Source organism: Nerophis lumbriciformis, linkage group LG28 (genome assembly GCF_033978685.3).
Source record: "Nerophis lumbriciformis linkage group LG28, RoL_Nlum_v2.1, whole genome shotgun sequence".
NCBI classification, from domain to species: Eukaryota; Metazoa; Chordata; class Actinopteri; order Syngnathiformes; family Syngnathidae; genus Nerophis; species Nerophis lumbriciformis.
Genome location: NC_084575.2, coordinates 34,306,581 through 34,334,100, shown reverse-complemented (window position 1 = coordinate 34,334,100; position 27,520 = coordinate 34,306,581). Strand labels below are relative to the sequence as shown.

The 27,520-nt window shown below is 43.1% G+C and overlaps 1 protein-coding gene across 7 annotated transcripts in view; it reads right to left on the bottom strand.

Moving 5' to 3' along the window:
* Positions 1-27,520, bottom strand: part of inpp4ab (inositol polyphosphate-4-phosphatase type I Ab) — a 130,225-nt gene that overhangs the window by 50,652 nt on the left and 52,053 nt on the right. For 4 of the 7 annotated variants that reach the window (XM_061924087.2, XM_061924088.1, XM_061924086.1 and 1 more), the window contains 5 exons: positions 23,599-23,666; positions 20,227-20,426; positions 20,044-20,141; positions 19,861-19,973; positions 18,686-18,840 (listed from right to left, as the gene is read on the bottom strand). In XM_061924087.2, coding sequence (XP_061780071.1) covers positions 18,686-18,840; positions 19,861-19,973; positions 20,044-20,141; positions 20,227-20,426; positions 23,599-23,666 — 634 coding nt within the window. Of the gene's footprint in view, positions 1-3,106; positions 3,623-18,685; positions 18,841-19,860; positions 19,974-20,043; positions 20,142-20,226; positions 20,427-23,598; positions 23,667-27,520 lie in introns of those variants that run through there. The other 3 variants (XM_061924089.1, XM_061924084.1, XM_061924085.2) reach the window with 3 other exon arrangements.

Sequence of the window (27,520 nt, the reverse complement as noted above, 5' to 3'; positions counted from 1 at the left end):
CTTTGATCACTCTGATGCGGCTCAGCAGCTTACTTGCTGAACCCCCCAATTTTCCCGTGAGACTTCCGGATTTTAGTGCCTCTCGCAGAAAACTCCCAGGATTAATATTCACCGATTTTCACCCTTACGGCTATAATAACATTTGGCGCCCTCTACAATCTGTATTAACAGCGTGCCAGCCCAACACTTGTTACACAATATACATCTGCTGCTTGCACACGTACGTGACAGCAAGGCATACTTGGTCAACAGCCACACAGGTTACACTGACGGTGACCATATAAAACAACTTTAACACTCTTACTAATAATGCGCCACACTTTGAACCAAAACCAAACAAGAATGACAAACACATTTCGGGAGAACATCTGCACCTTAACACAACATAAACACAACAGAACAAACACCCAGAATCCCATGCAGCCCTGACTCTTCCGGGCTACATTATACACCCCCGCTACCACCAAACCCCGCCCCCACCCCAACCCTGCTCCCTCACACATCAACCCCCCCCCCTCTCTCTCTGTGCGTCGGTTGAGGTGGGCGGGGTTTGGTAGCGGGGGGTGTATAATGTATCCCGGAAGAGTTAGGGCTGCATGGGATTCTGGGTATTTGTCCTGTTGTGTTTATGTTGTGTTACGGTGCAGATGTTCTCCCGAAATGTGTTTGTCATTCTTGTTTGGTGTGGGTTCACAGTGTGGCGCATTATTAGTAAGAGTGATAAAGTTTTTTTTTATACCGCCACCGTCAGTGTGACCTGTGTGGTTGTTGAGCAAGTATGCCTTGCTGTCACCTACGAGAGCAAGCGAAAGCCCATACAATGTGTGGTTGATCAGGCACGCTGTTGGAAGTGGTTGCTAAATGCTGTACCATCACGGTGCGCATGACGCTGACAAGCGCCAATCGATCAAACTTCGCGTGCCGCACCAGCTATCAAATTCCATATAAAGGTGTGGGCAGCGTGTCTAAGACCCTTAGATTATACAACACAAAGCAAATAAAAAACTTTGTATGCAGTGTTATTTCATTTAAAATTTTAAAATATTTTTGCGGCTCCCATTGTTTTCTATGATTTGTGAAACTGGTCAAAATGGCTCTTTGACTGGTAAAGGTTGCCGACCCCTGCACTAGACACACCAATAAGCTTGTTTATAGATGTACGATACAACTTCTCATAGGAAGTTGCCATTTGTTATCATTTTTGTGACATGATACATTAATGAACATATAAAATATAAATGTGACAGATTGTAGCCAAAGGCTGATTTTCATCTGCAGTCTACCATGAATTGATTAACGTGGACCCCGACTTAAACAAGTTGAACAACTTATTGGGGTGTTACCATTTAGTGGTCAATTGTACGGAATATGTACTGTACTAATAAAAGTCTCAATCAATCAATCAAAGTCCCCAGCAGGTTGATGGTAACCTGCTGGGTGTCATGTCTGTGTAATCATGTTTTGTTTAGTTATTGGACTCTTTAGTTTCTGTCTTTTCACTCCCTTGTCTTGTTTCCATGGTTACCCCATTAGTTTCACCTGTTCCACGTTTGGACTCATTGTGCACTCTTGATTGTCACCATAGCAACCCATTAGTTTTCACCTGTCACGTCACGCGCCTGTTTCACGTCTTGAGTCACGCACCTGTTTTCGTTAATCATGTCTGTAGTATTTAAGTTCATTGTTTTCAGTTTGTCTTTCTGACGACCTCACCACATTTATGCTCTGTCCATTCTTTCCATGTCCATTCCTCAAGCAACTATTTTTGTCCAAGCCAAGTAAGTTTTTGTTCCATGTTTATAGTCTTTTTGGTTTCATAGTTTATTCTCCGCCACTGTGCGCGCTTTTCGTTTGTACTTTTTTTTGATATATTAAAATAAATCATGTACCTTCATTCCCGTCTCGCCCGAGCCAACTTTCCGTTGCATCCCGGAAAAGCAAACACCCAAGATCAAGTCATGACACTGGGGATCTCATTGCAAAGAAACAAGCCCTATAATTCAGCGTTCTAGTATTTTTCATGCACTTTAGAGATGCGCGGTTTGCGGGCACAACCGCGTAGTCCGCGGATCGGGCGGATGAAATTAAAAAAAAATTAGATTTTATCCGCGGGTCGGGTCGGGTCGGGTCGGGTCGGGTCGGGTCGGGTCGGGCGGTTGAAATAAAAAAAATTAGATTTTCAATAGATTAAGGCGGGTGGCAGTTAAACCAATTCGGAAATATATATACATAGTTAAATGTTGTTACCCACATACGAAAAACGAGCAGGCACCTGCAGCATATGCCACAACAGAAGAAAAAAGAAAAAAGAGATGGACACTTTTACGGAGCGGAGAAGGGACGCCTCGCCGGGGTCCGGGACCGAGGCCCCTTCCCCCGAGAGGGCCCCACCGGGAGCCGTAGCTGAGGCGATCCGCGAGAAGGGCCCCACGCACGTCCAGGGTCACCACCGCGCCCACCGCACCGACACCCTGCCTCGTCCGCAGCAGGTAAGCAGCTTACCTGCCCGCCACCCCCGTGGCCGGGGGCTCGTAACAGGGGTCACTCCGCGCGCTCCGCCCGCGCAGCTTACGTGCCCGCCACCCCTGTTGCCGGGGGCGCGTAACAGGGGTCACTCCGCGCGCTCCGCCCGCGCAGCTTACCTGCCCGCCACCCCTGTTGCCGGGGGCGCGTAACAGGGGTCACTCCGCGCGCAGTGCGCTCACGAAAGGGGTGGGGCTCACCCTGGTTGATATAGACAGCAGGACGGTGGCCATGGACGTCGGAACCCGCTAAGGAGTGTGTAACAACCCACCTGCCGAATCAACTAGCCCTGAAAATGGATGGCGCTGGAGCGTCGGGCCCATACCCGGCCGTCGCCGGCAGCGAGACGCGCTTGGAGGTGCGCTCAGCGCGGCTCCCATATGATTGCGCACTGGTGTGCGTCTGGGTCGTGACAGCGTGGCACGCGAATGTCTGTGCTGCATTGGATCAGTCTCCTTTTTTTTAACAGGCAAAAGCTTTATAACCTCACTAATGCCTTGCATCGTCTATATTAGATATATAACAACGAGCGGGTGCGGGCGGGTGCGGTTCTGATCAAATGTTACATCAGGTGGATGGCGGATGGTTGACGACTTTCTGATGCGGTTGCGGATGAAATAATTGCCTATCCGCGCATCTCTAATGCACTTATTTTTGCTGTGTTTATCTAGCACAAGTGAAAAGCCGGTCCCTAGAAATAATGTCTCTAAGGGGAGCCTTTAATAAGCAACATGATATTATGAATACTTATTGATACTAATAAGAGGGTCTGTAGATTTGGCAAGAAAGCGAAAACGTTCCTGAGCACAAGGCATCCGTTGACCATGCAGCAGAGCGAGTGCAGGATCCTGGCACAGGTCCTCTCCTCTCCTGGAAAGTGATATTAATACATCTCGCTCTTGCTAAACTGATTGGCGCTCAGCTGCAGCGGAGTCTGGTCAGGATAAAAGTCACGCTGAGGAAGATCCACACCACCAGGAGGTTGGGGCTGAGGGCCAGCAGGGGCAGAGAGTACAGGAGGCTGGGGTCCACGCGGAAGTCCCGCACCGGCAGTAAACCACTCAGGTTCTTCTGGATCACCCCCTCCCTTGTCCCAATGCTGAAGTGTAGGGGTGGGCAGGGGGGGAACCATGAATCATGAACATGGGCGGGAAGAATGAGGAAAGATCCAGGAGGAGGAAGAAGCCGTAAAAGGAGAGGATGGCAAAATAAAGCGATAGCACAAACATACACAGAGGTGATGACGCCAAGACAGGAAAACAACAACAACAACAACAACAACGTCCAGCAAAAACGAGGGTAATGACAGTCAAATATGTGGGAAACAGAAAGCAGGAGAAGGAGAGAGAGAGACATAAAGAGAGAAAAGAAGGAACAATTGAGAGAGACATCATTTAGCAAACATAAGCAAGTATACCTCTAATGTTCTCTGCGGTCACATGGAGAGACAAAGGAGCAAAAAACAGTTTTTAACAAAATAAAAACACTAACTGAATATGAAAGAAAGAGGATAACCGTTTTGAAACTTTAGTGTGAAAGCTCAGGCCCACGTGACCATGCTAACATGCTAACATGCTTGCTGGCTGAGGAAATACTTTTGGTACCTGGGCCTGAAGTGGGGACTTTACACACCTAATCCACTTCTTAATGGCACCACTTTCCTAATCCACTTCTGCATAGCACCACTTTCCTCATCCACTTCTTAATGGCACCACTTTCCTAATCTTCCCCGTGGCCTCCTACCGGTCGGACGTGCCCTAAACACCTCCGTCGGGAGGCGTTCGGGTGGCATCCTGACCAGATGCCCGAAACACCTCATCTGGCTCCTCTCCATGTGGAGGAGCAGCGGCTTTACTTTGAGCTCTTCCCGGATGACAGAGCTTCTCACCCTATCTCTAAGGGAGAGCCCCGCCACCCGGCGGAGGAAACTCATTTGGGCCGCTTGTACCCGTGATCTTGTCCTTTCGGTCATAACCCAAAGCTCATGACCATAGGTGAGGATGGGAACAAAGATCGACTGGTAAATTGAGAGCTTTGCCTTGCGGCTCAGCTCCTTCTTCACCACAACGGATCGATACAGCGTCCGCATTACTGAAGACGCCGCACCGATCCGCCTGTCGATCTCACCATCCACTCTTCCCTCACTCGTGAACAAGACTCCCAGGTACTTGAACTCCTTCACTTGGGGCAAGATCTCCTCCCGATCCCAGAGATGGCATTCCACCCTTTTCCGGGCGAGAACCATGGACTTGGACTTGGAGGTGCTGATTCTCATCCCAGTCGCTTCACACTCGGCTGCAAACCGATCCAGTGAGAGCTGAAGATCCTGGCCAGATGAAGCCATCAGAACCACATCATCTGCAAAAAGCAGAGACCTAATCCTGCAGCCACCAAACCAGATCCCCTCAACGCCTTGACTGCGCCTAGAAATTATGTCCATAAAAGTTCAGAACAGAATGGGTGACAAAGGGCAGCCTTGGCGGAGTCCAACCCTCACTGGAAACGTGTCTGACTTACTCCCGGCAATGCGGTCCAAGCTCTGGCACTGATCATACAGGGAGCGCACTGCCACAATCAGACAGTCCGATACCCCGTACTCTCTGAGCACTCCCCACAGGACTTCCCGAGGGACACGGTCGAATGCCTTCTCCAAGTCCACAAAACACATGTAGACTGGTTGGGCAAACTCCCATGCACCCTCAAGGACCCTGCCGAGAGTATAGAGCTGGTCCACAGTTCCACGACCAGGACGAAAACCACACTGTTCCTCCTGAATCCGAGGTTCGACTATCCGGCGTAGCCTCCTCTCCAGTACACCTGAATAGACCTTACCGGGAAGGCTGAGGAGTGTGAAGTGTGAACCCACGATAGTTGGAACACACCCTCCGGTTCCCCTTCTTAAAGAGAGGAACCACCATCTGTTCTTGATGGAAGTCTTCTCAATAATACGCTGACATGTGACAGCATCAAACAAAACCTTGGCGAGTGTTGTTTTTTTATACTGTAAATAAACTAATCTCCCAGAATCCTCTACGCAGCGTGGTACCGGCAAGGTGGGGGCGTGGAAATCCGTAAACAGGAAGTGAAGTGTGTTCGTACTCGGCGTAGATAAAATTGTTTTTTTGCACATGAAATCTGTCCATAACTGGTTGAGTTGTGTTGCTAACAAACAGACAAACAAGCCCAAGCCAAAACCAAACCTCTTTGGAACCATGAAAAGTCACACAATAATGTCTGGTAGAATGCTAAAAAATACAATGTTTAACTGAATAAGAACATGAAAATAAAGAATGTGACATTTACAATATTAATTATGAAGGATAAAACACTGAATATCAAGAACACGTTGCTCCTCTTTTACTTCCCAGATCACATCCTCCATGGATCATTTTTACAATTAAGCAAAACGCAACAAAAATGCAACAAACACAGCAAAACGTGAACGCAAATGGTAAAAAAACACCCACAGTCTGACATAATATCACTTTTGTCATGTCTGTGTAATCATGTTTTGTTTTAAGTCATGTTTTGTTTAGTTTCTGGCTTTTCACTCCCTTGTCTTGTTTGCATGATTACCCATTAGTTTCACCTGTTCCACGTTTGGACTCATTGTGCACTCTTGTTTGTCACCATAGCAACCATTAGTTTTCACCTGTCACGTCACGCACCTCTTTCACGTTTTGAGTCACGCACCTGCTTTCACTAATCATGTCCATAGTATTTAAGTTCATTCATTTTCTGTTGTTCGTCCTGACGACCTCACCACATTTATGCTCTGTCCATGCCTGATACTTCTTTCCATGTCCATTCTTCATGCAACTATTTTTGTCCAAGCCAAGTAAGTTTTTGTTTCATGTTTATAGTCTTTTTGGTTTCATAGTTTGTTCTCCGCCATTGTGCGTGTTTTTCGTTTGTACTTTTTTGCTATAGTCTTTTGGTTTCATAGTTTATTCTCCGCCACTGTGCGCGCTTTTCGTTTGCACTTTCTTTTGATACATTAAATAAATCATGTACCTTCATTCCCGTCTCGCTCGTGCCAACTTTCCGTTGCATCTCGGAAAAGCAAACACCCAAGACCAAGTCATGACAACTTTACTGCAAAACTTTGTTGTCCCTGACGGCCACGTCTGTAAACAAGCCCCGCCCACTCTGCCTGAACCTGATGTGATGTCGTCTCTCGGATTACCATAGCAACCTGTACTGTACATCACTCAAAAGCGCAGATTTCAACAATTTCAAGACTTTATTGGATCTATTCTAGGCCCCATCCTGTTTGTTCTCTATCTCCTCCCTCTTGGAGAGATTTTTAAGATTTATCACTTTTATGCAGACCACTGCCACATTTATATGACCATTTCAGAAGGCCACGACCCCCTGACACTCCTTCTCAACTGTCTAGGCTTGGTTAGCCCAGAATTGTTTAATAATGAATGAGGGGAAAACAGAAATTGTAGTTTTTGGTCCGGCCCTCACTGACTTGGGACCATTGCAAAATGATGTGCGTCCCAAAGTCAGCAGCCTTGGCGTCACTATAGACCAGTGACGTGCGGTCACTGGAGGCAGGTGAGGCGGGGCCTCACCTGCCATCATGGAAAGAAAAAAACGTAAAAAGAAAAAAAAAATATTAAATTGTTATATGTATCCAGTGATTATACTATAAAGTTATTTTCCATTTAACTTCACCAGTTTTAGATTATTTTTATTCAAAATCGCTGAATTTTCACATTTGCCGTTCAAATACTGAGAAGAGACGGTGCGGTGAACAGCAGCCAGTCGAGGCACGTCACTCAGTGCCTCAACATGGATGGACTCGGCTAACTGCTGGCCTGCTGTGCAGTGAGACCGTATTGCTATATGAATTATATTATACATTTCCATAGTTTAGTTAGCTGAGGTATATAATGTACAGTGTATTTTGTCAACAACTGTATGTGTGTAACGTATTTCTTGTGCTGAGCGATCACAAAACGGCTGCGAAGACGCACTGGCTGAGGCACGCGTAACCACGCCTCCTGGTGCTTAAGACACGTTCGCCGCAGACTGCACCCACCGACGGGAACGCCACACCAACCAAAGCCCACACCCAAACCCTCCACGTGCAAGACCGAATCCACCCAAAAAAAGTCACTTAACAAGAAGCCAAAAAGTGCAAAAACAACATTGCTCGCGCCGGAGGAGCCGTGAACGACTGCAGGGACACAACATTAGGTACACCTGCAGACTGCAGCACGGATTTCATATTTCATTCATTCACAACTCCTCCACACCGAACACCACTGTACCCGCACTTATAAGTAAAGGTAAGACCATAATAACGTTTTTTTTTATTAAATGTGCTTTTTTGTGTGCTACAGTTTGTATGTGTAAAGTTAAAGTTAAGTTAAAGCAGGGGCGTCACTAGCTTTTAAGGACAGGGGGGGCTTTGCCCCCAGGAGATGCACAGGATGCGAGCGAATGTTACGCACGAGCACAAAACTTCACAAACGGCTAACAAAGACTTAGAAATTATTCATTGTTATTATTATTATTTAAAACAATGCACGGGACGAAATGAAATGCTCCCCGGGACGATGGCTTTTAACCGTATATTTTCTTTTTCTTTTTATGTATTTATTCATTTTACATTTTATATTAAATGTCTTGGTTTTTCCTCCCTCTGAAAATCCTATTAAATGTTTAACAAGCCATCCTATAATAATAAAACAGCTATTAATGTAACAATACAATAAAACAAATATATTTAATGATGTTTTTTTCATTATTTTAACAATAGGCTAATGTATATTACTTTATATAGATTCTACAAGAAACACAAAACTTAAAAAATAAATGATTTAAAATTGCACACACAAGGTTCTGTGCAGCTTCACTCATTGTAAAGGAAGATAATGTGCTTCGTACAACTGCAGGACCGCAAGCAAGGTCGCAGAGAAAATGCGGGCTGGAATTTGAGTGCTGTGGGCATTTTCTATATGAACAAGTGGAATGGATTGGATACCGACGCACGAAAGGGGCTCTCTACCTTATGGGTTGTACTTGTACTTGTATAGCGCTTTTCTACCTTCAAGGTACTCAAAGCGCTTTGACACTACTTCCACATTTACCCATTCACACACACATTCACACACTGATGGAGGGAGCTGCCATGCAAGGCGCTAACCAGCACCCATCAGGAGCAAGGGTGAAGTGTCTTGCTCAGGACACAACGGACATGACGAGGTTGGTACTAGGAACGCTTACGCTACGAAGTGAGGGGAAACTGAGTGAATAATAACAGGTTATATGATTATTTATTTAAACTCATATTTGGGCCACTTTATAATGAATATGTCGGCATTTATTTGTAAAAAAAAAACAAAAAAAAACACCAAATTATTTAGGGGGGCTTAAGAATATTTTAGGGGGGCTTGAGTCCCCCTAAGCAGGGAAGAATGCTGGTATGAGCTTTTAAACATAACCCGTTAACTGCTGCCAATCAAATGGTGAATAAGATACTCTTTAGGGTTCATATGTTTGTAAATCTGACTGTGATGAAGTCAGTGCCTCACCAGCCATCAACCTCACCGCACGTCACTGCTATAGACGGTGATTTTTAAACTTGACAAACAAGTCAATGGCCTTTTAAAATCGTGTATTTATCATCTTCGTCTTTTAGCAAAGGTACAACCGTTTTTATCTTTTGACCTTTTTGAACAAGTGGTGCATGTCAGTTGCTACTTGACTGGCCTGCACAGAGTCCTGACCTGAACCCGATACAACACCTTTGGGATGAATTAGAACGGAGACTGAGAGCCAGGCCTTCCTGACCAACATCAGTGTGTGACCTCACCAATGGTCAGAAAATCCTATAAACACACTCTGCAACCTTGTGGACAGCCTTCCCAGAAGAGTTGAAGCTGTAATAGCTGCAAAGGGTCATATTGAACCCTATGGGTTAGGAATGGGATGGCACTTCAAGTTCATATGTGAGTCAAGGCAGGTGGCCAAATACATTTGGTAATATAGTTTAAACCCTGACGTTTATTTTTTTAATAGTTATTTACAGCTGAAATGAACCAAAAAAAATGGCTTGACCCTCATGAATGTATCATTTACTGAGGGGACAACTTTCTGACTGTTGAACACCAGCCTGATTTTTTAAGTGAAATCTGGTTTAAATCAAATTGTTTTGTATATTATTGCTTAGACTTTAGTAAAAGAAATATGACCTCATATTGTCTGTTTATCTAGATGGTATCAGTGTAGAAATATACTGTACTACTCTTCAATACGTCATCAGCCTGATTTGTATAAACTACCCTGACTTGTGAAATGTGATTTAAACACAAACTACACACTTTTTTACAAGAACCTTTAATTCCAGGAATTAAAGGCTCCAATAAACCTACAATTCCTGAACTTTTGCTGTAAAAAGTCCTATTGATGTGGCAGCAGGCTGATCACAGCCATGAGACATGCTACGAAATGAAGACTCTAGACTGGAAATGCAGTTACACAATTTCATGGAACAAATAGTAGAATTCAAGTTTGATAAGTAGGTGAATGCTTTAAAACATTTGAGACCAGCAGAGAAGGCTTTGTTGGCCCACACTGCAAAAACTGAAGTCTAAGTAAGATGAAATATCTCAAATAAGGGTGATATTTGCTTATTTTCTGTCTGATAAGATCATTCTTCTCACTAAGCAGATTTTATGTTAGAGTGTTTTACTTGTTTTAAGTGTTTTGGTCCTAAATGATCTCAGTAAGATATTACAGCTTGTTGCTGAGATTTGATGACCTATATTGAGTAAAACATGCTTGAAATTATTTTTGTCCAAATCATACACATCAATGATGCACAGGAAGGCAGAGAAGAAGAGGGGAAAAGGCGGCCAAATTGGTCAAAAAGTCCCAATTTTGTCCAAAATACCTCCCCGGGTTCCAGTCCCACGAGTCCCGCCGCCGGCCGCACAAGTCCCGGGATGCAAAAAATGTCCAAAACGCACCCAGCAAAGTCCCACGGGAAGTGGGGGAGAAAAGTGAGAAAAGTCTGCAAAAGTCCCCAAAAATGTTCAAAATACCTCCCCAGCAGGTTGGAGTCCCACAAGTCCCGCCGCCGGCCGCACAAGTCTTGGGATGCCTAAAATGTCCATAACACACCCAGCCCAGTCCCACGGGGAGGGGGGATAAAAGTTGGAAAAGTCGGCAAAAGTCCCAAAAATGTTCTAAATACCTACCCAGGTTTGAGTCCCACATGGAGTCTTAAGACTTGTGGCACTCAAACCCGGGTGTGATTTTTGAACATTTTACCGACTTTTCTGACTTTTCTCCCCGCCTTCCCGTGGGACTTTGCTGGGCGCGTTTTGGACATTTTGGGCATCCCGGCCGGCGGCGGGACTTGTGGGACTTGAACCTGGGTAGGTATTTTGAACATTTTTGGGACTTTTGCCGACTTTTCCAACTTTTATCCCCCCCCCCACCTCCCCGTGGGACTCGGCTGGGTGTGTTATGGATGTTTTGGGCATCCCAAGACAAGTATAAAACTACTTTTTTAAAGCAATCATTTCTTATTTCCAGCATGTAAAAAAAAATCATGACTTTGACACAATTGTGTCTCATAATTAAAACAGATGACAGCCAAATGGACTTTGCTGTTTTATTTTCAATGAAACAATAGAAAATATGTACTCATATAGTAGTACAGTTGTTATTAGTGAGAATATACTTATTTGAAGGTATTTTTGGGTTCATTGAGGTTAGCTAATTTGACTTGTTTTGGAAAGTCTTGACAAGCCAAATTTTCCTGCAGATAATTTTACTTAGTTCAAATAAAATACCCCTCATTTTTGTATTTGTTTTCTTGTTTTTGAACATTGACTTTTTGCAGTGTGGGCATTGAAAAACCACCAACAGTGTACAAAACGGGTTATTTTCTGACGCATTTAAAAATCAATAAACCCGCATCAGCAATTAAAACATATCTTGCGTGGTTCTGTTAAAATTAAAATTGCAAAAAACATATTAAACGTGAAAAATATCTGAACTCACATTTCATTGCCGGGACAGCTGAGCTAGCTTCCGGGGTTGGCCGACATGGTCTCACAAGATGTAGTTTCTCTTTAAATATCCTTCTTGAAAATATATGTATTTTCTTTTCTAATCATAAAAGATGCAGACGAGGCGTGTTGACCGACTTCTTAAACTTTACTCCACAGCGTGCTCATCAATAACACCCTGCTGCCGGCATGTCTACAGTCAACAACCTAAACGGGGCTACTGCGCATGCTCTTCACTACTGTGGCATGCTGGGTAATGGAGTTCTTATGTTACGTAGCTCATAACATCACAATATAGATCTGCCTTAGGCCTTACAGACAACAACTCGTGATCTGATTTGCTATCACAATTCTATTGGCAGATAATTTTGCTTAGTTCAAATAAAATACCCCTCAATTTTGTATTTTTTTTTCTTGTTTTTTGAACACTGACTTTTTGCAGTGCACTGGTAAAGTTCCAGTAAGGGAAGGTCATCTTCAGCGCCCCTTTTATGCACGTTGTGACATTAAAAAAAGAAATAAAGTGGAACCTCGATTTCCGAACCCGTTTATTTGCGAAATTTTCAATTTACAAACTTTTAGGTCGAGCCAAGTATGTGCGAGCCAAGTGTCTTGATTGAGTCATGCCTGCCGGACTAAACACTGACTCATCGTTGTAGCGTACACTCACTTTTGTCATGTCTGTGTAATCATGTTTTGTTTTGTTTAGTTATTGGACTCTTTAGTTTCTGGCTTTTCACTCCCTTGTCTTGTTTCCATGGTTACCCATTAGTTTCACCTGTTCCACGTTTGGACTCATTGTACACTCTTGTTTGTCACCATAGCAACCCATTAGTATTCACCTGCCCTCACGACTCACGCACCTGTCTTTAATCATGTCACTATTATTTAAACCCATTGCTGCCAGGAAGTCTCCCTGGCGACATCACACCCCTGACTCTCTGCTTCACACTTTGTTTACCTCTGTGCACTTCATGCCATGTCCAAGTAAGTTGTTTCTATTCATGCCACAGTTAGCAACTTTTGTTCATGTCCTTAGTTTTTTTGCCAACGTGCAAGTATTTGTTTTCACAGCCAAGTAGTTTTACCTCCGCTGTGAGCGCCTTTTGTTTATACCTTTTTGTATTTTTTTTGAGTTAGAATTAAAATGTATTCACCTTCACGCCATGTCTGGTTCAAATCATTTGCACCACAGGAGATACAAACCTAGCCACAGTCCTAGTCCTGACAACTTTCTGCACATAATACTCACATCATAGTGCATCATTCAGTATGTGGCAAGTGTAACTTCTACTACATGACTTTCCCACACTTGACAAGGGAATATTTGACCAGACTCAGGATTTCAATCGGTTTGCGCATTTATTGACCAGAAACAGAAGGTGCAAAATCTTTAAACATAAGAAAAACGAAGTATTAAATTCAAATCAGTATTTACACAAACTCAACAAAGCACATATACTAGGCAAAAAATAATACATTAGATGTGGCCGATAGTAACCATTGCTTATTGAGTCAGGTGGGCAAAAGTAAATCATTAAATAAACAGAAGCCCAGTTCTATTTTTAGAACCATCTACCCTTAAATGAACCTGCTTTTCACCTTATACCTTAACCAAGATCATTTTACATATTTGAGTCCACATTATGATCATTTAAATCACAACTTTAATTAAACTATTTGCAAAATACAACTTATTCAACAGTCCAATGGAGCAATGATGTACAAATCCCATTGGGGGTGAGTTTTTCCTTGCCTTGATGTGGGATCTGAGCCGAGGATGTCTTTGTGGCTTGTGCAGCCCTTTTAGTCACTCGTGATTTAGGGCTATATAAGTAAACTTTGATTGATTGATTGATTGATTGAAATGACCCTGCCGCTCAAAGTTTTAAGTACCAACTAAACATCGCATTCTATTCCAATAAAGCAGAATTTGCGGTGTAGCGCCGTTGTGTCCTTGAGCAAGACACTTCACCCTTGCTCCTGATGGGTGCTGGTTAGCGCCTTGCATGGCAGCTCCCTCCATCAGTGTGTGAATGTGTGTGTGAATGGGTGAATGTGGAAATAGTGTCAAAGCGCTTTGAGTTCCTTGAAGATAGAAAAGCGCTATACAAGTATAACGTCATATTGCAGTCTACACATATCTCTGATGTGTGACTGCCATCTACTGGTCACACTTATCATTACACCATGGACCAAAATAGCTTTGAGGTTGGTAAGCACAACCATAATTATTCCGTACATTAGGCGCACCGGGTTATAAGGCGCACTGTGGAGTTTTGAGAAAATTAAAGGATTTTAAGTGCGCCTTATAGTCCGAAAAATACAGTACTTCACAGGGAGGAAAATATATGACAGGTACAGTACTGTACAGTATGTACATACTGTACAGTTAAAGCACAGAGCTCACACGCACACATGGAATGGGAAGTCGTCTTTTGCGCTCCATGTCCATCCATCCATCCATCCATCCATCTTCTTCCGCTTATTCGAGGTCGGGTCGCGGGGGCAGCAGCCTAAGCAGGGAAGCCCAGACTTCCCTCTCCCCAGCCACTTCGTCCAGCTCCTCCCGGGGGATCCCGAGGCGTTCCCAGGCCAGCCGGGAGACATAGTCTTCCCAACGTGTCCTGGGTCTTCCCCGTGGCCTCCTACCGGTCGGACGTGCCCTAAACACCTCCCGAGGGAGGCGATCGGGTGGCATCCTGACCAGATGCCCGAACCACCTCATCTGGCTCCTCTCCATGTGGAGGAGCAGCGTCTTTACTTTGAGCTCCTCCCGGATGACAGAGCTTCTCACCCTATCTCTAAGGGAGAGCCCCACCACCCGGCGGAGGAAACTCATTTGGGCCGCTTGTACCCGTGATCTTGTCCTTTCGGTCATAACCCAAAGCTCATGACCATAGGTGAGGATGGGAACGTAGATCGACCGGTAAATTGAGAGCTTTGCCTTCCGGCTCAGCTCCTTCTTCACCACAACGGATCGATACAGCGTCCGCATTACTGAAGACGCCGCACCGATCCGCCTGTCGATCTCACGATCCACTCTTCCCTCACTCGTGAACAAGACTCCGAGGTACTTGAACTCCTCCACTTGCGGCAGGGTCTCCTCCCCAACCCGAAGATGGCATTCCACCCTTTTCTGGGCGAGAACCATAAACTCGGACTTGGAGGTGCTGATTCTCATCCCAGTCGCTTCACACTCGGCTGCGAACCGATCCAGTGAGAGCTGAAGATCCTGGCCAGATGAAGCCATCAGGACCACATCATCTGCAAAAAGCAGAGACCTAATCCTGCAGCCACCAAACCAGATCCCCTCAACGCCTTGACTGCGCCTAGAAATTCTGTCCATAAAAGTTATGAACAGAATGGGTGACAAAGGGCAGCCTTGGCGGAGTCCAACCCTCACTGGAAACGTGTCCGACTTACTGCCGGCAATGCGGACCAAGCTCTGACACTGATCATACAGGGAGCGGACCGCCAAAATCAGACAGTCCGTTACCCCATACTCTCTGAGCACTCCCCACAGGACTTCCCGAGGGACACGGTCGAATGCCTTCTCCAAGTCCACAAAACACATGTAGACTGGTTGGGCAAACTCCCATGCACCCTCAAGGACCCTGCCCAGAGTATAGAGCTGGTCCACAGTTCCACGACCAGGATGAAAACCACACTGTTCCTCCTGAATCCGAGGTTCGACTATCCGGCGTAGCCTCCTCTCCAGTACACCTGAATAGACCTCCATGTCAGCTTCTTTTTTCGTCTGCTCCTTGTGGGTAGATTTTAATTTCTTAAATGTTTAATATTTTAGCAACATGGTTGTTAAAGTTAAGGAGTTTTGTTATTTTGAATGTTTGTGAGGGCATCATAGTGGCTTGTGTGCGTGTCGGCAGCGCATACAGGACAGTTCAGCTTGTTGTTTTGGCTTGTTAAAAAAGAAAGTTCATCCATTGTTATGTTTGTTTGATGTACAGTAGTGTACATCACTTTAAGTTGTGTCCAAAGTGTGCAAACCTTCACTAAAATAGGAACTTTAGTCAAATCTGAAACCCATTATACATGTGTACTAGAGACACAACCGCGGAGTCCGCGGATAAGCCGCGGGTCGGGCGGGTGACATGACGAAAAAAATAGATTGTAAATAGATTCGGGCGGTTGAACCAATTGGGAAATATATATACATAGTTAAATGTTGTTACCCACATACGAAAAACGTATAGATTTTATCGGTCCTTTAGGTGGAGCTGATGGTGCATCACCGAAAAAGAAAAGGATTGACTTCACAGAATGGGAGGAGGATACACCTGTGCTTGTTGATGAAGTAGAGGATTATTCCTCTACAAACTTCCATCTCGACGGATCAGCAGAGGAAAATCTACTTTCCTTTTGGGGGAAACAAGGACAACGACACCTTGCCAAGAGAATCCTATGCGTCCCAGCAACAAGTGGCGCAAGTGAGCGCTCCTTCAGCGCAGCCGGGCGCATTTTAGAGGCCAGGCGCTCTCGCATGAATCCTGGCACTGTAGATGCCATTTTATTCCTGCATAGTGCTAACAAAAAAAAAAAGTAAGTAGACATACGGTTGGATATGTTAAAGGAATTAGTCTACGTTACCTATAGGCTATACCAAATAAGCCCATGTCTAACCTATATTGAGTTCGGTCAGCTGAATAATTTTGATGGTTACGTGTTGTTTGGGCGCACTACAATGCAAAGGAATTAAGGCAATTGTGTTGTTTATTGTGGTTTTTTTCTATTGGAGATATACTACTATGTGTGAATAATTATTTGGCCTCGCTTTCAAGTGAAGCGCATCTCCGATTGGCGACAATGTAAGGATATTTAGCCTGCTTTGTTTGTCACGACCGTCTATTTTCATTATAATTCAAATTTGATGATAAAGTGCAGTCTGATGGGTTTGATTTCCCCCCTTCAGCTTTTTGCCTTGGCCAATAAGTTGCAGGTAATTTATTATTATTATTTATTTAATTTATTTTTGTTTAAATAGAGATGACATACATATGTTATTGTATAATTTAAGTTTGTGCACGTGATTGACAGCCTAAGGCTTATGAGGCACATTTTTTATTTATTTTTTTATTTCAACTTAAAAACGTAGGAGCCTATGCCTACAACATAGACTATGTGTTTATCTTCATTTTCCTGCCTGTCGTTGACAATAGAGATTGTCTGATATTTTGTCATGGCTGCAGATCAATCAATAAAGGTTCATATTTGTCGCAAAATTGTTCACTGTTTCACTGTGCACCCCGCCCTCGTCCCTATTTGAGCATTACAACGTTAACAAGTTAATATTCATTGAAATAAATTCAGAACATTTTTTTTTTACCTAATGAAAATATAGGCCTAGTCTTTCTAAAACATTTTTTTAACTTCTTAAAAGCCTCGTTCTGCTTGCTGCAACTGTGCACACAAAGTGTGAGGAACGCACTCCTGATCTGAGGGCATTGGCAACAATAGTCAACACTTTCTTAATGGAAATGACAATAATATTATAATAATGATAAATAATATTATCACGCAATATCTCTTAGCCACTAATGCGTGGCCAAGAGATATTAATGCGTGGCACGGATTGAATGTCTCTGCTACATTGGATCAGTCTCCTTTCTTTAACAGGCAAAAGCTTTCTAACCTCACTAATGCCTTGCATCGTCAATATTAGATATATAACAACGGGCGGGTGGCGGGCGGGTGTGGTTTTGATAAAATGTTGGTTCGGGTGAATGGCGGATGGATGACGACTTTTGTGATGCGGTTGCGGATGAAATAATTGCCTATCCGCTAGAGATGCACGGTTTGCGGGCACAACCGCGGAGTCCGCGGATTATCCGCGGATCGGGCGGATGAAATTTAAAAAAATTAGATTTTATCCGCGGGTCGGGTCGGGTCGGGTCGGGCGGTTGAAATAAAAAAAAAATAGATTTTAAATAGATTCAGGCGGGTGGCAGTTAAACCAATTGGGAAATATATATACATAGTTAAATGTTGTTACCCACATACGAAAAACGAGCAGGCACCTGCAGCATATGCCACAACAGAAGAAAAAAAAAAAAGAGATGGACACTTACGGAGCGGAGAAGGGACGCCTCGCCGGGGTCCGGGACCGAGGCCCCTTCCCCCGAGAGGGCCCCACCGGGAGCTGTAGCTGAGGCGATCCGCGAGAAGGGCCCGACGCACGTCCAGGGTCACCACCGCGCCCACCGCACCGACACCCCGCCTCGTCCGCCTTCGCCGCGGCCGGCGTCACGCGCAGCAGGTAAGCAGCTTACCTGCCCGCCACCCCCGTGGCCGGGGGCTCGTAACAGGGGTCACTCCGCGCGCTCCGCCCGCGCAGCTTACCTCCCCGCCACCCCTGTTGCCGGGGGCGCGTAACAGGGGTCACTCCGCGCGCAGTGCGCTCACGAAAGGGGTGGGGCTCACCCTGGTTGATATAGACAGCAGGACCGTGGCCATGGAAGTCGGAACCCGCTAAGGAGTGTGTAACAACCCACCTGCCGAATCAACTAGCCCTGAAAATGGATGGCGCTGGAGCGTCGGGCCCATACCCGGCCGTCGCCGGCAGCGAGACGCGCTTGGAGGTGCGCTCAGCGCGGCTCCCATATGATTGCGCACTGGTGTGCGTCTGGGTCGTGACAGCGTGGCACGCGAATGTCTGTGCTGCATTGGATCAGTCTCCTTTCTTTAACAGGCAAAAGCTTTATAACCTCACTAATGCCTTGCATCGTCTATATTAGATATATAACAACGGGCGGGTGCGGTTCTGATCAAATGTTAGATCGGGTGGATGGCGGATGGTTGACGACTTTCTGATGCGGTTGCGGATGAAATAATTGCCTATCCGCGCATTTCTACTATCCGCGCATCTCTAATGTGTACATTGTTTTGAATTGGGAACTCATTAAATGAACTTTTCGATTTTCATAATCTGTTGAAGAATTGAGTAAGTTGGTAAATTGAGGTTCACTGTAATTTAAATTCCCGAGATAAACTCAATTCCTCAGTCTCCTGTGAGCATGCATGAGTGAACAGCACCATGCCAAGCAGGGATGAGGACAGAATAGTGCTGGGTAGAATGTTTCCAAGTCCAAAAAGCCAAAGAGTCCTACCTGCGCATACAATCCAGGGCCTGAGTGAAGACCTGCGGCGCCATGCCGTGCTCATGCTGCAGGATCAGACACTGCTCCAGGGTGATGGACATGGCCGTCCGGTCCTTGGCGCTTTTGCAGCTGGTGAAACGAACGCCGTTAAGCCGGCGACAGATCTGAGATCGGAATAGAAAATAATTGAGTCCGACAATGAGATGGAATGATCTACATCAGGGGTGCTCACACTTTTTCTGCAGGCGAGCTACTTTTCAATTGATCAAGTCGTGGGGATCTACCTCATTCATATATATCATTTATATTTACTTATTTATGAAATACATGTTTTTGTTAACAAGTTAAAGGTGTTTAATGATAATGCAAGCATGTTTAACACATATAGTTAATATTGTTAAAAAATTAAAGGTGTTTAATGATAATACAAGAATGTTTAATACATATAGTTAATATTGTTAACAAGTTAAAGGTGTTTAAAGATAATACAAGCATGTTTAACACATATAATTAATATTGTGAATAAGTTAAAGGTGTTTAAAGATAATACAAGCATGTTTAACACATATAGATTCCTTTCTTTCATGAAGACAAGAATATAAGTTGGTGTATTACCTGATTCTGATGACTTGCATTGATTGGAATCAGACAGTGGTGCTGATAACGTCCGCATTTTCGAATGGAGGAGAAAAAAAGTCCTCCTTTCTGTCCAATACCACATGAAAGTGGTTGGTTTTTGGCATCTTATTTGTCCAGCTTCCGTACTCCTTTGTATACACTTTACAAGAAATACATTGTCGGCAAACTCCGTAGCTTGCTAGCTTGTGCACGCCAGCTTTCTGAGACTCTTATTTTGTTAGCGCAACTGTGCAACTGTGCAGTCGGTCTTTGGAGTTTTGACGACAGGTACGGCGCCAGAGTCTGTTGAAATAAAGTGTTTCTCGCCTTCCTGTCGGTAATTTTAATGAGCTGGCAGCAGCCGGCGTCATCTCAGAAGACCCTCGGGTGCCGTGAATGTCAATCAAGTGACGAAGTGACGTCATAGTGAAGATTTATGATCGCTCATTTTTAGGACTATTTTTTTAATGCCTGGCTGGTGATCGACTGACACACCCTCCGAGATCGACCGGTAGCTCGCGATCGACGTAATGAGCACCCCTGATCTACATGAAAAGGGAGTTGACCTCAGCTGATTGCCATAAGATGTCCACATTCTTATTTTTCCTTGACTCCACGTTCTTGCCCAGAAACCTGAGCAACTCTGGAAGACAAGTCTGAGAGCGGGACCTTGGGAGACCTGATGGTTGCAAGCATAAATAGCGTCCACTTACTGGTGTCACTGTACTGATAGACTTCTCCACACTTACAGTCCTCAGGCAGAACTTCTTTAAATTGTTCATAGTAAGAGTTGAGCCTCGTCAAACTTTCCATGTTGATGGTCTCCTGAAGTGATGTGTCTCCAAACCTGAAACATACAAAACGTCTCCAGTCCAAAGCCAACTGGCAAGTACAAAGTGTTGGATGCCAAACGGGCCCCCGCCCACACTCACTTCTCAGCCAGCGTCTGCTGCTCGTTGATGCCAACGTTAAAATGCACCGGCTGCACCCTGAGCAGCATTCCGCTCTGGATCTCCCGTGGCAACGCATCAAACATGCTTCCCGGCAAAGGGATGCGGACGTTGAAGCCGTCACGGTTGCCGGTGATGATCGGCAACATGTCGAGGGCAGAGCTGCCAGTCGCCTGTGTCACCTTCAAGGTGATGACACGGTGTCGTTATGCGGTGTCGGAGGCAGATATTTACATATATCTGAATTTAAGTTGTACTTCTTCCATTTCTTTGTCATATTTGAAAACAGCTCGTGTTTTCCATTTCTTCTCTTGATGCTCTGTCAGCAAGTATACTGTGTGTGTTAACCTTGAGTTCTTTGGAATGTGTTTTGACTAGCATTTGTTTTGTCTACAGAGATGGGACGAGAGAGAGGGTGGTGGGATCGGGAGGACAGACCATTTTGGGAGGCGCAATAGAATATTCTAGGGTTAGACTGGTCTCAAAATGTATATTGGCAAAGCTTTGAGAATATACAACAAAATACCTATTCTGTCTCTGGTGGTTTTTCAACTCAGCTTTAAAGTGTCGTAAAGAGCTTGGGAGCGAATTGTGACTTGAATTCCCTGGGAGGAACAACTGGTCCAAAACGCAACAGCGGCTTGTAATGAAATAGCAGCAGCAATATTTGCACTAGCATTTTTCAGAAAACTGAAATCTAAGTAAGATGAAATATCTCAAATAAGGGTGATATTTGCTTATTTTCTGTCTAATAAGATTATTCTTAGAGTCTTTTACTTGTTTTAAGTGTTTTGCTCCTAAATGATCTCAGTAAGATATTACAGCTTGTTGCTGAGATTTTGATGACCTATATTGAGTAAAACATGCTTGAAACTAGAATATCAAGTGTTGCAAAGCTGTGTCATCAACACTCACAAGTAGGGATGTCCGATAATGGCTTTTTGCCGATATCCGATATTCCGATATTGTCCAACTCTTTAATTACTGATTCCGATATCAACCGATGTATACAGTCGTGGAATTAACACATTATTATGCCTAATTTGGACAACCAGGTATGGTGAAGATAAGGTCCTTTTTTAAAAAATGTATAAAATAAAATAAGATAAATACATTTAAAACATTTTCTTGAATAAAAAAGAAAGTAAAACAATAAAAAAACAGTTACATAGAAACTAGTAATGAATGAAAATGAGTAAAATGAAGTGTTAAAGGTTAGTACTATTAGTGGAGCAGCAGCACGCACAATCATGTGTGCTTACGGACTGTATCCCTGCAGACTGTATTGATATATATTGATATATAATGTAGGAACCACAATATTAATAACAGAAAGAAACAACCCTTTTGTGTGAATAAATGTGTAAATGGGGGAGGGAGGTTTTTTGGGTTGGTGTACTAATTGTAAGTGCATCTCGTGTTTTTTATGTTTATTTAATTAATAAAAAAAAACAAAAAAAACAACAACAACCCGATACCGATAATAAAAAAAACGATACCGATAATTTCCGATATTACATTTTAAAGCATTTATCGGCCGATAATATCGGACATCTCTACTCACAAGTATAAAACTACTTTTTTAAAGTAATAATTTCTTATTTCAAACAGCCAAATTGAGTTGGCTGTTTTATTTTCAATGAAACAATAGAAAACACGTACTCATATAGTAGTACAGTTGGCACAGTACAGTAAACTGACTATTTAACATTTAACATTTGACATTTCTAACAATTTTGAACAGAAATAGTTCATGCACATTCAGATAAATTCCTCAAAATTACAATTAAAAATTTTTTGTCCGGGGGCCGGGCTGTACCGTATTTTCCGCACTATAAGGCGCACCTAAAAACCACAAATTTTCTCAAAAGCTGACAGTGCGCCTTATAACCCGGTGCGCTTTATATATGGATTAATATTAAGATTCATTTTCATAAAGTTTCGGTCTCGTAACTACGGTAAACAGCCGCCATCTTTTTTCCCGGTAGAAGAGGAAGCGCTTCTTCTTCTACGCAAGCAACCGCCAAGGTAAGCACCCGCCCCCATAGAACAGGAAGCGCTTCTTCTTCTACTGTAAGCAACCACCCGCCCGCGTAGAAGAAGAAAAAGCGCGCGGATATCACCGTACGTTTCATTTCCTTTGTGTGTTTACATCTGTAAAGACCACAAAATGGCTCCTACTAAACGACAGGGATCCGGTTCATGAAAAGACGCAATCTCTCCATCCGCACACGGATTACTATTTCACAGCAACTGATATTCCTGTGAACCGCACTGTGGATACAACGGGAGCACGTACGGTGAATATTCGCACCACAGGGAATGAGAAGTCATCCTTCACTGTGGTTCTAGCTTGCCATGCTAATGGCCAGAAACTTCCACCCATGGTGATATTCAAAAGGAAGACCTTGCCAAAAGAGACCTTTCCAGCCGGCGTCATCATAAAAGCTAACTCGAAGGGATGGATGAAGAAAAGATGAGCGAGTGGTTAAGGTAAGTTTAAGTTTACGCGAAGAGGCCGGGTGGCTTTTTTCACGCAGCTCTGTCCATGTTGATATACGTATGTTTGTGATTGCACATTTGCGTACATTTTGGGAGTGAACAGAGTTGTTAGAACGCTGGTTTTTAATATATTATTAAAGTTTGACTGACCTATCTGACTGTTTTTTTGACATTCCTTTAGCGCAGTTAGATGCGGCTTACAACACGGGGCGGCTTATAGGTGGACAAAGTTTTGAAATATGCCGTTCATTGAAGGCGCGGCTTATAACCCAGGGCGCCTTATGGTGCGGAAAATACGGGTATATGCGCACTAACTGACTGAAAGAGCACGCACTTGGCGTGATGATGTCATGTTATCCATGGAAAAATGCATTTTTAGACAATATGATTTGCCTGAGCGGCTAGGAGACCCCGAGAGTAACAAGCGCTTGCCTTGTTGCCTTTCCATTAAGAACAATAAATTAGTTTTTAGTATAAGTTTGCTGGTTTCAAGAAATGTAATGCCGAGCGCATATCATTATGTCAAGATAATGGCACTAGCATTTACTTCATTTAAGAATATTTTTCAACATATTGAGCAAAAAGGTCTCTTTTTGTTTTCTACCAAGAAAAGTGCACTTGTTATTAGTGAGAATATACTTATTTTAAGCTATTTTTGGGTTCATTGAGGTTAGCTAATTTGACTTGTTTTGGAAAGTCTTGACAAGCCAAATTATCTTGTTCTACTGGCAGATAATTTTGCTTAGTTCAAATAAAATACCCCTCATTTTTGTATTTTTTTCCCCTTGTTTTTGAACACTTGACTTTTTGCAGTGTGCAGCAGCAACATTGTCACACGTCGTCCTCCTGTACCTTAAAGGTGACATTCCGCAGATCCATTACGCCGATGCTCATGTCCTCCAACATGGCCAACTCCTCTCCTAAGAACACATACATACACATACAACTTTTCAAATAGTCAAATCTTACCACTCACATGAGACACATTACATTACATACTGGATAGAAAACAATGTTTTCCACGGGTATGCACTTTCTCTGTGGGGGTGGATTGCGTGCAGTTTATTCTTATAGCCTCACCCTGAGTAAAACTCTTTCTGTTAACTGACCATCTGTTGGTTTGAATTGAAGTTTGCCGAATGACGCCATCTACTGGACTGATTTGTGTAACGACAAGACAACCAGGCAAATCATTATTGATGTGATTGTGAGCTCGAAAGAGCAGACAGCGCTACATTTTCTGTAAGGACCAAAGGACCACATATTCCGGCCTGTGCCAACACCCAAAAATCCTAAAGATGTCCATCTGACAACTTATGACATGCTCGGTGATGTTGCAATAAGATCATGCAGTAAAACACTTTAAGACCAATGTCTTGGAAAAATATATCACTCTTAGTTAATATCAATCAATCAATCAATGTTTATTTATATAGCCCTAATTCACAAGTGTCTCAAAGGGCTGCACAAGCCACAACGACATCCTCGGTACAAAGCCCACATAAGGGCAAGGAAAAACTCACCCCAGTGGGACGTCGATGTGAATGACCATGAGAAACCTTGGAGAGGACCGCATATGTGGGTAACCCCCCCCCCTCTAGGGGAGACCGAAAACAATGGATGTCGAGTAGGTCTGACATAATATTGTGAGAGTCCAGTCCATAGTGGATCCAACATAATAGTAAGAGTCCAGTCCATAGTGGGGCCAGCAGGACACCATCCCGAGCGGAGACGGGTCAGCAGCGCAGAGATGTTCCCAGCCGATGCACAGGCGAGCGGTCCACCCCGGGTCCCGACTCTGGACAGCCAGCACTTCATCCATGGCCACCAAAGAAACGGCAGATCAACTGGTCTAAAAGGGGGGTCTATTTAAAGGCTAGAGTATACAAATGAGTTTTAAGATGGGACTTAAATGTTTCTACTGAGGTAGCATCTCTAACTGTTACCACGAGGGCATTCCATAGTACTGGAGCCCCAATAGAAAACGCTCTATAGCCCGCAGACTTTTGTTGGGCTCTGGGAATCACTAATAAGCCGGAGTTCTTTGAACGCAGATTTCTTGCCGGGACATATGGTACAATGCAATCGACAAGATCGGACGGAGCTAGACCGTGTAGTATTTTATACGTAAGTAGTAAAACCTTAAAGTCACATCTTAAGTGCACAGGAAGCCAGTGCAGGTGAGCCAGTATAGGCGTAATATGATCAAACTTTCTTGTTCTTATCAAAAGTCTAGCAGCCGCATTTTGTACCAACTGTAATCTTTTAATGCTAGACATAGGGAGACCCCAAAATAATACGTTACAGTAGTCGAGACGAGACGTAACGAACGCATGAATAATGATCTCAGCGTCGCTAGTGGATAAAATAGAACGAATTTTAGCGATATTGCGGAGATGAAAGAAGGCCGTTTTAGTAACACTCTTAATGTGTGATTCAAAGGAGAGAGTTGGGTGGAAGATAATACCCAGATTCTTTACTGATTCGCCTTGTGTAATTGTTTGGTTGTCAAATGTTAAGGTGGTATTATTAAATAAATGTCGGTGTTTAGCAGGACCGATAATCAGCATTTCCGTTTTCTTGGCGTTGAGTTGCAAGAAGTTAGCGGACATCCATTGTTTAATTTTAAGACACGCCTCCAGCTGACTACAATCCGGCGTGTTGGTCAGCTTTAGGGGCATGTAGAGTTGGCTGTCATCAGCATAACAGTGAAAGCTAACACCGTATTTGCGTATGATGTCGCCTAGCGGCAGCATGTAATTACTAAAGAGTGCAGGGCCAAGAACCGAACCCTGAGGAACTCCGCACGTTACCTTAACATAGTCCGAGGTCACATTATTATGGGAGACGCATTGCATCCTGTCAGTAAGATAAGAGTTAAACCACGACAAAGCTAAGTCTGACATACCAATACGTGTTTTGATACGCTCTAATAAAATAAAAAAGTAATACTATGATCAATGTTAATTACAAACTAAATGTGGGATATAAATAATACTGGAAGTATAATTTTGTATATAGTATATAATTGGTACAAAGGTTTAACTAACACGTGTACAAGGATATTTCACATGTCTTTACTGTGTAAATAATTGAACAGTGTTTATGTTGTGTACAATGTGTATTTATAATATGTTGTGCAAAGGAAATTTCATAATGTTTGGAAGCTCATCTTGTATTTGACATTGTTTATAGGGTTAGGCGCAATAAGTCTTCAACTTCAGCCTAAACCCTTTCGGGCTGCAACATTTTCAATTGATGAACGTACAACTGTTTGTTTATTTTGTTGACCACTGACCGAAGAAATAATAATAATAATTAACTCAACTAATAAACTAATGTAAAATGCCAGGCAAGATTGCAAAATGGGGTAGCAATTGCAATTCACAGAAGTTTCTGCTGGATCTGCTGGGTATGTGTTTGATCTCGATAAAAGAGAATTCAACTGGCAACAGGCGGGGAAACAAAAGCCTCAAATCAAACCTATTGCCTGATCTGTATCACCCCTGGCACATTAGCAGCAACGCTACTGCGTAATCTTGTTAATATTCAACATAAGTGAAGGGAAATGCATTGTTTCTATTGTCTGCAAACATGGGTCAGGGCTCACACATAACATACGCAATCTTACACTGATAGGCCTACGTGAGACCAGGTTAGAGCGCTTCAAGCTGTTCCCCACATCTGCGGTCCTTCCAAGGTTTCTCATTGTCATCCCATTGGGTTGAGTTTTTTCTTGCTCTGATGTGGTGGCTTGTGAAGCTCTTTGAGACACTCGTGATTTAGGGCTATATAAGTAAACATTGATTGATTGTGCTAATATTATTTATTGCTTACAATACTTTCTTAGTTGAATTTGGTTGTTAGTTATGTGCCAAACTCCAACCTGGAGAAGTGAATAGCACTTTATCAGGCGTCTACCTACAGACTTGTACAACTTGAGTGTACCACCCGAAGACTAATGGTATAGCTCTTAAGATCACTGAGGTAGGCAAGCCCCTTACCTCAACAAGGTGGCAATCCCTAAGGAGGGGAACTAAAAATTGATTTGAACTTTATGGCGTAATTCAGGGGTGCTCACACTTTTTCTGCAGGCGAGCTACCTTTCAATTGATCAAGTCGTGGGGATCTACCTCATTCATATATATCATTTATATTTACTTATTTATGAAATATATGTTTTTGTTAACAAGTTAAAGGTGTTTAATGATAATGCAAGCATGTTTAACACATATAGTTAATATTGTTAAAAAATTAAAGGTGTTTAATGATAATACAAGTATGTTTAATGCATATAGTTAATATTGTTAACAAGTAAAAGGTGTTTAAAGATAATGTAAGCATGTTTAACACATATAGTTGATATTGTTAAAAAATTAAAGGTGTTTAATGATAATACAAGTATGTTTAATGCATATAGTTAATATTGTTAACAAGTAAAAGGTGTTTAAAGATAATGTAAGCATGTTTAACACATATAGTTAATATTGTTAAAAAATTAAAGGTGTTTAATGATAATACAAGCATGTTTAATACATATAGTTAATATTGTTAACAAGTTAAAGGTGTTTAAAGATAATACAAGCATGTTTAACACATATAGTTAATATTGTTAACAAGTTAAAGGTGTTTAATGATAATACAAGCATGTTTAACACATAGTTAATATTGTTAAAAAATTAAAGGTGTTTAATGATAATACAAGAATGTTTAATACATATAGTTAATATTGTTAATAAGTTAAAGGTGTTTAAAGATAATACAAGCATGTTTA